The 13,673-nt window shown below is 38.6% G+C and overlaps 1 protein-coding gene across 3 annotated transcripts in view; it reads right to left on the reverse strand.

Annotated features, from left to right (window-relative positions):
• Window positions 1–13,673, reverse strand: part of MECR (mitochondrial trans-2-enoyl-CoA reductase) — a 638,102-nt gene that overhangs the window by 197,212 nt on the left and 427,217 nt on the right. For 2 of the 3 annotated variants that reach the window (XM_044085046.1, XM_044085063.1), the window contains exon 8: window positions 11,202–11,262. The exons of the other annotated variant lie outside the window; for it this stretch is intronic. In XM_044085046.1, coding sequence (XP_043940981.1) covers window positions 11,202–11,262 — 61 coding nt within the window. The remainder of the gene's footprint in view (window positions 1–11,201; window positions 11,263–13,673) is intronic. 3 annotated transcript variants of the gene reach the window in all.

The raw sequence follows: 13,673 nt of genomic DNA on the forward strand, positions 1-13,673 counted from the left end.
AGAGGCAGGATCTGACCTTAACAAAGCCGAACTGGGTAGGATCCAGTGTTTGTAGGTCCCCAATATCTTTATTTATGAGGTCCATGATGATCCTTTCCATAGCTTTGCAGACCAGGCTAGTCAGGCTTATGGGGAGATAGTTTCCAGGATCCGTTGAGGCACCACCTTTATGGAGAGGGACCACTGTTGCTGTACGCCACTCTTTGGGCACATATCCTGTAGTAAGGCTGAGATTGAACAGTAGTTTTATGTTTGGGTTTAGCTCTTCTTGGAGTTCATGTAGGACGCAGCCCGGGACACCATCATCTGGTCCCATTGATGCTGTGTTTTTTGCTTTGGAGAGGGCGGCTCCTACCTGAGCATCTGAGATGTCAGGGGGGCAGCACTCTGCTGGGATAGATATTTGCCCTTTGGTGGGAGGGGAGAAGTTTGCGCTGAACCTGTCAGCTAGGATGTTGGCAATGTCTGTGGGTTCGGTGTATTTTTTGTCATTTTGGACTAATTCTGAGCATATCTGGGAATTACCACCCAGGTTCCTAACATAACTAAAGACAGCCTTGTGATTATCCTTAGTGTCCTGTGCAATTTTTCTCTCGAAGCTGGCCTTAGACAATTTTGTGTGTGCCCGTAGTTTTTTGCTAATACTGATCAGTGATGTCTTCCCTTTTTGGGATTTTGCTCTATCATTTAGTAGCTTCCTCCTTCTATTGTATAGTTTGTTTATGGCTGGGGTCCACCAGACAGGACGTCTGCCTTTGGAGGATTGGGTCTTGGTTTTATTTGGGATCGCATGATCCATGCATTCCTGAAGGTGTTCATAGAATGCGTTTATAAAGGATTCTGCGGTCTGGGCCGTATTTTCCACAGGCCCGGGGGCTTTGAAGGATTCCACCTCAGTTTTGAGGAGTGTGAAATTTGCTTTAGAGAAGTTTTTCACTGTGGTTTTCTGGGCAGGGGGTGGGGTCGGGATGTGAATATCCAGTGAGATTAGTTTATGATCTGATCTTACCAGTGAGGGATACACTTCTGGTCTGGAGCATAGAGTCCCCATGTTGGTGATGATCAGGTTCAGTATGTTTTCCCCTCTTGTGGGAGTGGTAACAAGTTGTTCCATATACTTTGAAACATCGAAAGTTCAGAACATCGACGTTCTGATCATTGAGAACAGAACATCGATGTTCAGAACATCGAAGTTTCAAAATGAACCACACAAACACTAAATAAATTATAAAAACTATGTTATGCAGGGGGGGCTTCCCCCCCTGCACCCCCCACACCCCCGCCTACTTCAATATTCCAACTCTGTGATCGCACTACAGTGGAGTAAGGGAAATCTTCCATTTACCGCTATATGCGGTAGCGCTAAACGGGAGATTTCCCGTACCCTACCTGCAATGCCAACACTCAGATAGCACACACACACACACACACACACACACACACACACACACAAAACATGCAGGGCACCTTGCTGCCCTGCATACACACCCACAATTCTACATTTTCACTTACCTGGCACTTCCACTTTAAACCTTCGATGTTCTGAACATCAATGTTCTGGTCTCGATGATCAGAATGTCGATGTTCTGAACATTCAATGATTTAAAGTGGAACTATATATATATATATATATATATATATATATATATATATATATATATATATATATGGGAGCACTTTACATGTTCGAGTTACTGAAAACTCGAATTGCATATGGTCGAGACCATATGCTCGAGCTTTCAGTAACTCGAATGTGTAAAGTGTTAAAAAATAACACTTTACTTGCCTTAAAACATTACTTACACACAGAGGCAAGGACCCCTGTATGCTCTGTGTATAAGTAATGTTTTAATTTTTTTGCGATGTTGACAGAAAACGGGAAATCTCCTGTTTTGCGCTTCCGCATATAGCGCAAAATGGGAGATTTCCCTTTTCAAATTCAGCAACAGGTGTTACTGCAACTGCTTGGATAAAACAACAAAATATACACCAGGATGTTTATTAAATAAAGCTTTCGGGTCTACACCCTTCATCAGTATAACTTAACATATAAAAAAATCACCATTTAAATAGGAGAACATAAAGTCACATGCTTCAACCCAACCCACCTAACAATAAAAATTTAAAGCTACAATGAATCAATAAATATATGCAAAGTAGCACATAAAAAATCACATCTATAAAGCATATATATTTTTATAAATAAACAATTTTATACTGTTTCATATGAAATCACATGCACCATACTTAAAAAATAATAATTAATAATTAAAACTTAAACTTATAAAACTTCTCTCTGTCTTTTAGCCAGAACGGGCTTTAGACTAACTGAATTATTTAGGCCTGGAGCTACATCAGCTTGAAGTCTAATAATCCATTCTAGTTCTTTCAATTCCAATATATTATTAATGTCACCTTTCCTCAGACCTACCTCTACCTTACAAAGGACCCTAAATTACATGCTCGAGTTACTGAAAGCTCGAATTGCATATGGTCGAGACCATATGCTCGAGCTTTCAGTAACTCGAATGTGTAAAGTGTTAAAAAATAACACTTTATTGTTTTAAACATTACTTACACACAGAGGCAAGGACCCCTGTATGCCTCTGTGTATAAGTAATGTTTTAATTTTTTTGCGATGTTGACAGAAAATGGGAAATATCCTGTTTTACGCTTCCGCATATAGCGCAAAATGGGAGATTTCCCTTTTCCCCACTATAGCGTGATCTCGGAGTTGGTATTTAAGTAGGGGTTGTGGGGGTGCAGGTTCACCCCCCCCCCCCGCAAAAGTGATGTTTGACTTTTGTTGTTTTTTTTACGTTTCATTTTAGGACTTTGAGTTTCCGAAAATTGAACTTATGGTCTCGACCATATGAAGTTCGGGTTTACATATATACATACACACTAAGCAATAATTCACTATATGGATTACCTAATAGGGGGGAGATATTATACCATTTTCAGAATAATTCAAAATCATTAAACATATCCTACATAAACTGCAGAATGATATTACTAAACAGAACAAATCAGTGAGTTAAAAGCCCCAGGGATATATGGTACTCTTGTGGAAGTTTGGAAGGTAAGAGGAAAAATGTGATAAAGATCTGGAAGGCTTTGTTTAACAGTATTTTAAGAGGAGGAAAATCACCAGCATCCTGGAAGAAAGCGATGGTGGCTATAATACCTAAATATGGTAAATATCCAGCTTCATATAGGCCCATTTAGATTCTAAATCATGACTTTAAAGTGTTTATGTCTATAAGGGCTAAAAGAATAGCAAAGGTGATGTCAAAATTGATAGATATGGATCAATGTGGTTTAGTGGAGGGGAGACAACATTTGACAACATTTACAGAAAAATGATGATGCAGAAGGAAGCAGAATGCAAAAAAATACCACTGCAGCATTTGAGAGAGTAAACTGGGATTTTATGAGTAAGGCAATGGAAGCATTTGCATTCCATGATAAAAGGTTTATTAACAGGATATATATGAGGGACTGGAGGCAAAAATTAAGGTGGGTGTTTCCTCCCTGATAAGTTCTGTTTGAGCAGAGGAAATAGGCAGGGTTGTCCTCTTTCCTCTTTGGTACTTGCATTATATTTAGAACCACTGGCAAAGAAAATAAGGGTATCAGAAATTCAAGGATATAATTGGCATGGTAGTCAAGAAAACAGGCTTTATTTTCAGATGATACTTAAGGAATGACTGACGATGACGGTGTGGTATATTAAGATTTAACCACGGTTGGTGTGGTTTAATCACGAGGGCGAAGCCAGAGTGATTAAATAAAGCCAACCGTGGGTAAATCCTAATATATCACACCGCAAAGTTGGTTATTGTTATTATACAATGACTTTATTTAAGAAAAAAAACCTTTTCTTAAATAATGTCTTTGTGTAACAGCGCCATACTGTCCTTCTGCGGCTGGTAATATCCTGGTGCCTCTTTTTGATGTACTGCGCATGTGTATGTGACTTGAGTTCCCACGCATACCCCGTACATCAGTGCTTTGGGAAGGAAGCAACGGAGAAAAGCAGGTCTCCGTTTTTGCTTTCTTTTTTTTCCTTCTTCTTCTTTTCTTTATATAAAAGAAAGTTTCGGACAGTTTAGGGGTAGAGGAGAGAGAGAGAGAGAATGGAGGAAATACAAAGAAAATCAGGCATGTGTTTTTAGTTTTAAATAATGTACCTGATTTTCCTAGTATTTTCTCCACACTCTCTCTCTCATATGTCTGGACTACAGATTTTAAAACTTACAGAATATACCAACACAAAAAAGTCTGGGTGACCAGACCTTTTTTCTTTAGTATATTCTCGGATTTACAATGGGCACGCTGGTTGGGCTGGCCAATCAGTGTGCTTGTTTTAGAATATTAATGTCCAGTCATTGTATAATATGTTATACCTGACACAACCAGAAAAGGACATTTCAGTGCTGTGGTACATTATGAGACAGCTTCCAGTCTTTCTGGGATACAGAATTATTGAAGAAAAAACAAAGGCAATAGCTATAAACTGTGTACCCACAAATGAATTGGCTCAGCATTATTCATACACACGGGGATATGATAAAATGAAGTACTTAGGAGTATGGATTAAAAAGGATCCTTTTTTGACAGCTAAGGATATGTGGAAAGAGACTAAACACAAGATAATACAAAACTGAGACAATGGAAGGATTACTTCTGGGAGGGGAAGAGGGCAGGAGTCAAGTGGGATAAGTTGATCCTTCTAACAGAACAAGTTGGGTTTGGGATTACCGGATTCGAAGGGGTATTTCACAGCTACACAGTTAAAGCTCCTACACATGGCACAAGCAGAAAGCTATAACTCAAAGTGGAAAGAGATGATGATGAAATAGTGGGGAAGATCAAGACACCAAGGAGAGACTGTGATTCTGGGTGCAGATCCTTAAAGAGACTAACAATACCCATACAGAATATTACAGTCATAAAGTAGCAGAAAGCATTCTAAGCACTAACCCAACACATATACGGAGAAAGGAGATTTTACCAATAGGGATGATTGCAATTAGAGGTACAGAAAATAGGCAAGAGGGGGCTGGAACCTACTGGAGAAAACTGGCAAAGGAATCAAGATATTGGGAGCAAATAATTAGAAAGGGAAAGGTAATATAATGGGAAGAGGCCAAAAATTAGTTTGGGCTATAGGCTATAGACTGTCTTCCCTATCTAGGATTGATATCAGAGTACAGGCAAAGAGGAAATCCTAAGTGAAAGACCAGCACTGGTATAGTTTTTAGTAGATTCTAGAATAAAATATGCTACTAAAAAAAGGATAATTAGTACAGCATATAAAATATTGAGTGATAACTATAGGAATCAATCAGAGGAGGTTAGAAAGGATCGAGAAGAGAGATTGGATAAGCAATTTACAAAGAAACAGTGAGATGATATATGTATGGCTCCCAAATATGCAACAAAGTCTAGAAGATTTAGGATCTTTGCCTGGGAGTGTTTGCACAGGTATTTTCATACCTCAAGCAGACTCCAAAGAATTTTTCCTCAGGCAGATTGCAAATGTTGGAGGTGTGATGGGGAAGAAAGAAGCAACTGGGAACATATTTTTTGGGAGAGTAATGAGTTGGCAGACTTTACAAATACCTTGCAGAGTACTCTAACAGAAATACTGGCTGAGCAAACTGGTGTTACTAAGGAAATTATTTTTTTGAGCTATGACACAGAATTGGAATTGCCTAGACATAAGTAAGGCCTTGCCGAGTTTAATTCTGGTGGCTGCCAAAAAAAGAGTTACTAGAAAATGGAAACGGAAGTCTAAACGACTGTACTAGAAGTAGTGAATATAGTAACAGAGATAAAAACAACTGGAAGTGGGATCTTTAGAAAATGGTAATAGCAAATTACATAGGAAAAAAAACAGGAATTATGGGAACGATACATGCAGAATAATGATTAAGAGGAGGAATGAGGTTTAAGAGAAGGCAGGAACTGAATGAGCTTTGTAATATTTGACTGACAATGACTGGCTAGGTTACAAGTGGTGTATAATATGTCTGCAACTGAAAATATGTCAGTATGGTTTGTTTTCATTTATATAAATGTATGACTGCCTATGTCATAAGTGATAATTTAATAAAGACGTTTCTTGTTATAAAATAAAAAATCAGTGAGTTCAGACTATGAAACTAGTTTATCGTCTAAACAAATAGCAGCAACATCCTCTTCATTCATGTCTGAAACCTAGAGGAAAATACAGGAAATCTAGCAGACTTTCAATAATATCTAATTTTTGGTTAACAGCAGATATTCTGGCAAATAAACTATGTGCCAATTTAAAAAAAAAATCTAAAGCTGTAAGCACTATGCATTTATATCCTCCCCAAAAAGAACAGACAAAAATGACAACTATATTAAAAAAATGTTAGAACATCAGATCTAGGAATGTGAACTGACAATACACCTGGTAGTTTCCTGCATAACATGTTGCTTACTCAGACCTTTGAAAAATGTATGGCACTATCCCATATATAAGCATTACAGATAACTATTCAACATGACAGGCTGCTGACCAAAGCCTTCTGAGGTGTCCAGTGAAGGCACACAGTGCTGTGTTGAACTCTTTTTTGGGTTTATTTTTCTTCCATAAAACTATGGGCAGTGAAAAGTGGTTAACAAATACCCCAATGATTGCAAAATGTGCAATATGATTACCTCCACTTAATATGCAAACTGTTAAAGATGGTTTAAACAAAATTAATGATTGGTTCAATAAACTATTTTAAGGAAGATATAAGTTTGGTATTAAAATAAATAGGGATGACACTATGTGCAGACAATGAATTGAAATACCTATGAATAACTACTGGCAATAAATTAAACTTTGTTCACTGTGTTGTATCCAAATTCTTAATCCGTAACATACCTCATACTCAAAAGGCATAACCAGAAGATTGTGGGAAGTCACTGTACCCCTATGTACATATCTCATTATGGCACTTATAGAATACAGTTGTGCTTTCTGCACTCTAAAAATGAGCCATTTGACTCAGCTTGAGAAAATTCAGAGACGCCAAGGAAACAGTTGAGCTGTAAAACATTATTTAAATTGACAGAAGACAGACCACTCGAGTAGGTACATGTGGCTGGAAGTCAGCTGGTTGTAAAAAAAAAAAAAAAAAGTTTCTGAGAGTGCAGTTAAAGTAAAGTAATTTCATGGAAAACTACTTTCAGGACTAATGGCATTTGTACTTTTCCACACTTAAAAAGAAATACATACATAGAGGTCTGATGAAAGTGTTTTTCAGTGATTTAATTTTGTGGTACTTGCACTTAATTGAATTTTCTTTTGTAAGTCAATATGAATCCAGAAAATCATGTCTGACCCAATTCTATTTGAAAACTTGCACCTTACAACATACAGTGAGTGGAACAAACATGCGATCCAGTTACCAAATGCTTAAAATTAACAAATAAAACAATTTGGAACAATAACTACCAAAACTTTGAATAAATTATCGCCAACTATAAAGTTAAGCACATAATTTAAGACATTAAAATGCTAAATAAGTGGGGAACAGATGACTCCAACAAGGAATAACAGCAATCTACTTTTTGGAAGACCAGTAGATTGTAAAATTGACAACACTTATGAGCATGTCAAGAAAAAGTTCAGTATTTAAACCTGCATCCCACACTACTTCATACAATTATGATTTAATAAGTGTTGGATTCTAGCTACTCTGTACTATCCTGTTCTCAACATATATTTTTAAGTGCAATAATGCAGTCTGTTGTCTTATTCTTGTTGCAAGGAACCAGCCTTAAAGCACATCCATGAACTGGTTCCTTAGTTAAGTCACCAGACTAATTAAAAAAATTAAATGAATAAAAGAACTAAAGGTCATTGGTGGAGACAACAGATTCGAGGAGGAAGACTGCAAAGGCCCAGGAACCAAACAACTGGCATGTGGAACAAGAGAAGGTCAATGTGACGTAATAGTCTAAGCAGTCCTGTTAGTGAAAACCCTGGTGACATTACTAACTGTAGTCAGGGATTCAAGCAGAATAAGGAGACAGTGTAAGCAGACTCAGGAGAAGGAGGTAAAGGGTAGATGCTGTTGTGTCTAAACCAGTAGATCTGTTCTTAAAGAGCCATCAGCTTGAGAAGATGGAAGACTGGCCCAAAAAGCAAAGACCATGAAGTGTAGAATGAGGCTAATTCCAAGTCTTCAGTTTTTACTGTATGCTTTTTTTCCCCTTTGTCTCGAAAAACAATAAGATAAGGAATGGACTTACCCTGAGGAACAAACCTGAGGTGACTGGGATGTCCTGGAACCCTGAGCTTCAAGTATACAGTGGATATAAAAAGTTTACACACCCCTGTTAAAATGCCAGGTTTTTGTGATATAAAAAAATGACACAATAATAAATCATTTCAAAACTTTTCCCACCTTTGGTGTGGCCTACAACCTGTACAATTCAATTGAAAAGCAAACAAATCTGTTAGGGGGAAAATATAAAAAAATAAAAAACGTACAATGAGCTGGTTGCATAAGTGTGCACACCCGTAAACTAAAACTTTGTTGAAGCACCTTTTGATGTAATTACAACATTCAGTCTTCTTGGGTACACACCTGCCATCAATTAAATAGACTCTGATTAACCCCAAACAAAGTTTAGCTGTCCTAGTAGAATTTTCCTGACATTTACTCAGTTGCCTGCTACAGCAAAAGCCATGGATTGCAGAGAGCTTACAAAGCATCAAAGGGATCTCATTGCTGAAAGGCATCAGTCAGGAGAAAGGTACAAAAAATTTCCGCAGCATTGGACGTACCATGGAACACAGTGAAGAGAGTCATCAAAAAGTGGAGAAAATATGGAACAATAGTGACATTGCAAAGAACTGGACATCCCTCCAAAATTGATCACAGACTAGACAAAAACTGGTCAGGGAGTCTACCAAGAGACCTACAGCAACACTGAAGGAGCTGCAGGAATTTCTGGCAAGTATCGGTTGTGTACTGCATGTGACAACAATCTCTTGTATTCTCCATATGTCTGGGCTATGGGTTAGGGTTGCAGAAGGAAGCCTCTTCTTACACAGAAAAACATCCAGGCCCAGCTAAAATTTGCCAAACAATGCATAAAGTCTCCCAAACGCATGTGGAAAAATGTGTTGTGGTCTGATTAGACCAAGGTTGAACTTTCTGGCCACAATTCCAAAAGGTATGTTTGGCGCAAAAACAACACTTTGAATCACCAAAAGAACACCATCCCCATGGTGAAGCATGGTGGCGGTGGGTATAATGCTTTGGGATTGCTTTTCTTCAGTTGGAACTGGGGCTTTAGTCAAGGTGGAGCAAATTATGAACAGTTTCAAATACCAGTTACTTTTGGGTCAAAACCTTCAGGCGTCTGCTAGAAAGCTGAAGATGAAGAGGAATTTCACCTTTCAACATGACAATGACCCCAAGCATACATCCAAATCGACAAAAGAATGGCTTCACCAAAAGAAAATTAAAGTTTTGGAATGGCCCAGCCAGAGCCCAGACCTAAATCCAATAGAAAGTCTGTGGGGTAACCTGAAGAGGGCTGTGCACAAGAGATGCCCTCACAATCTGAGGGATTTGGAGACTGTGCACAAGAGATGCCCTCACAATCTGACAGACTTGGGAGAGCTTTTGCAAGGAAGAGTGGGCAAATATTGCCAAGTCAAGATGTGCCATGCTGACAGACTCCTACCCAAGAAGGCTGAATGTTGTAATTAAATCAAAAGGTGCATCAATAAAGTATTAGTTTAAGGCTGTGCACACTTATGCAATCAGCTTATTGCACTTTTTTTTATTTTTTTATATTTTGTTTTTCAATTGAATTGTACAGGTTATACGTCATATTGAAGATGGGAAAAGTTTTGAAATGATTTATTGTGGTCTCATTTTTTTTATATCATAAAAACATGGCATTTTAACATGGGCATGTAAACTTTTTATATCCACTGTATGTATGTCTCCACATTCTGTAAACTCACTCTAACAGATCTCACAGGTAAAGTATTGTGTTAAGTCTGAGGCAAAAATGGAATCTGACAGTTTGCTTGTTGACTGAATATTTAGTTAGACTTTGGAAAAGCTGAATATAAACCACATGACAACTATATTTCTTCAAAAATAAAAACTAGGAAGCTGAGAAGTTTGCTAAGGCTGAAAAAAAGTGCATCAAAAACATACAGCCCTGATAAATAGCCAATGAAAATAGTGTGGAAGACTGCTTCCTGTTATGTCAAAATTCTATGTGCCCTCTAAAGTAGGGGCAGAAGCCCCAGCTGGCTGAATGTCAGAAATGCTTTGTAGTGCATTGGAGCACTTGATGGATCTTACTAGAGTGTATATGAACTCTCTCATGATCACTTCCCCAACGCATCTACAAAATACTGTATAAATTCTAATCATTCTGGGAACCATATACACTATTATGAAAAACTGTGTTCACCTAGAACCATTTTACATTCTGACACTTTATTTTTGTTCTACTAAACCTTTAAGTACTTTCTTTTTCACTGCAACTCATTTACTTACCTTTAGACCCTTTGAATTAACCTCCACTCCTTACCACCACTTTCCCTTAGTGCCTTCAAAGCTACTTACCCAAAGAAGGGCCCGAATCTGCTGAGTTTGCATAGCGCATTTGGGAAGGATAGAATGATCAGGGAAATGACATACCCAGTTAGAAGACCCGACAGCAACATTCCTGCCTAATCTTTTACACTAAATGTTACACAGCATGTGCAGTGATATCAAACAATGCACTGATATACTTGACACTAGGACATCAGCTTAGACAGTAAACTACATACACTGGTGTTGTCATCCTGGTAATATTTCTCATCTACCAGTACAGGTAGGCAAGCCCAGAATAACAAAGAAATCCAAACCACCTCCAGTTTCCAAGACATAAGCGCAGTCGACTGGTTAACTGATTCATTCTTCTTAGTTAATGCTTCATCTAGCCAGGACTGCATCAAAAGCTCAGATCCCTGGTGGCAAAGTCAGAGCAAAAACCTCTGAGAGCAAAGCTAGAGAAGTTCTTCTAAGATAATGAAGCTTAACCACTTAAAACTGAATAAAATCTGATATTTTCTATGACAGAATACATCACATCTATACATTAAATAATTTAGTATTCTCCTTGCATGAAAGCACCATTCCTTATTTCCTTACCACTGGGACTGTAAGTGGCTGCTTTGACATTCCACCATAAGTAACCATGGTTCCTCCGCGCCTATTGAAGAAGAAGAAAAAAAAAAGTCTTTACAACTAACTTTTATGGCAACTTGGTGATTGAATGACAGTCAATAAATCTTTGTATTAAGCATATGTCCTTTACTTAATCTTTTGAGTTCAAATTTCAACATTTTTCACCATAAGTTCCCTAGTTTTTCTCATGGATATCAAGCTTCTTTTTTAAGTTTAGTATCTTATGTACTTTTCTGTTTTACTCTTACTACTTCACTGGCATAATTATGGTTCATATTCCTTTTAGTTTAAGTATTTTCTACAGTACCAAATGGAGACTAAATCCTTCACAATACGGCGAAGACAGAAAAGATGCCAAAGGTCAGCTTTTGAACTTCATGCAATTTTCCACATGTATAAAGGCTCTGTGCTTGTGACTAGCTATCTGCAATTGTGGAGCACCTAACACAGAATTACATTTCTGATCACAAGGATGTACTGCTATTACTTTGGCAATGTTTTCCTCAACGTTTTAGTCGACTCACATGCTGATCACATGGTAGAGGCCCACCAATCATACTTACTGCCCACTTGTTCCCCCTTGGGGTAAGAGTTTGGTGGGGGATCTACATGTTGGAGATGGGCTGGTGCTCTACCCAGATTCCTCTCTTTTCTCTTGATGTGTTAGATGATGACATGGTAAGAGCTTGTGCTTCCACATGCTTGTACCACTTCAAGCTCCTACTTAAATGCATGTCCACAGAGTCAGTCATATCAGTATTAAGGTGAACTTCCAGGGTGCTCTCTTCACGCTGTTCTCCTAAAAAAATCTGAGCTAGCTGACAGATGCTCCTTTCTGGTTATCACATCCAGTCCTCTGACACTAGAACTGCTGAAAGAACCCAGGCTTCCAGAAACAACAGAGATAGCTCTTCATGTAACTAGGTTAGCCATCCATCAGAATGTTACTTTATTGTTATTAAATGCAGCAGCAATTCTTGGAGGGAATATGCAAATATATCCTAAATGTCAATGAGACTCTTCCTCAACCAATGGATCTCAGATCAGGCTTCTACCACTTCTAAAGACTCGGATCCATAGCTCGAGCTCCTTCACTTATCCACAATCCTCCTTTCTAGTTAGAATTACCCCAGCTCTTGTTTGCCATTTTTTATAAGTGTTATCTTTATAATACTTTATAGTTGCATTCTTCTGGTTCTTCCTCCACTGTCTACTTGTTTATAACTTTATATTAAAAAAAAAGATATGTTTGTTCTGGTTTATCTTGTTTTTTCTTTACATGAATATTTTTCTTCCTACTGCAACTTATGTATACGTACCTCTCCATATTACCATCGTTGTTAATTATATCTGTTTTACCATCATTGGTAATCTCTCTCCCCCACTATTTCGTCTGCCTTTCATTTTCCTTTTTTTCTAGGTAGCTACAATGTTGGATAAGCTGACCAGTTAAAAAAAATGTGCATCCTTGTGGGCACAAGACAGCCAACTTCAATGTCCACCAGGAGTGTGTAATATTGCTTGGGTACTGCTCACTTGGACACAATGTGAAATATGTGAGGGTTTCAACCACTGTGCCCTGGTTGAACACAGGAGTAAGTTGATCTTGAAGGGACTCTTACCCTCAAACTCTTCAACCTTTGCTTCTGCTGGAGCTCCCCCTTCCGCAAAGCCTACTGAGAAGGCTAAGGGGGCTTCATCAATCAAAGACAAAGAGAGTAGGAACAGAAACAGCCCTTAAGGCTAAACAACACACCTAATACACGTAATAGGTGACTCTATTGTCAAACACACTGACGTCCCACTCACCAGGCTGAACAAGGAGAAGGTCACTGTAAGCTGCCTGTCGGGTGCCAGGATCTGCCACATAACACAAGCACTCAGGTCACTCCAAAGCAAGTACAAATATGACTCCGTCATTGTCCATGTTGGTGTAAATGACCTGAGACGTACCTCCCTGGACTACATAAAAAGAGACAGAGGAGCTCTCTGATCATGTAGCCCAGGTCGGTATGACCCTGACCTTGAGTAGCATCTTACCCTCATCAAGAATGATACCACAGTATAAAGACAAAATGATCAATTTTAACAATTGGCTAAAGTATTGGTGTCATTCAAAGGGGATCCAGTGTCTGTCAGCCTGGGATGACATGCTCGACAAGCCACGTTGCTTCGCTAGGGACGGCTTGAACCTGTCACCCCTGGGCTTTCGAATACTGGCTATGGCTCTTGCCAACCCCATAGTGCCTTTTTTAGGCAAGAATCAAAAGACAAACCCACCTCCATAGACAACACAAGGAAAAAGAAACTAAGGGTAATGCTGCTCAATGCCAGAAGGCTAAACCTCAAGATGCACACACTCGAGGCTCTCCTCAGTATGGAGAATATCGATATCTGTGCAGTAACAGAAACCTGGTTCAAGGCTCCTGAGAGCAC

This window comes from Protopterus annectens, chromosome 1.part1 (genome assembly GCF_019279795.1).
Source record: "Protopterus annectens isolate FY-2018-M chromosome 1.part1, PAN1.0, whole genome shotgun sequence".
Lineage (NCBI taxonomy): Eukaryota > Metazoa > Chordata > Ceratodontiformes > Protopteridae > Protopterus > Protopterus annectens.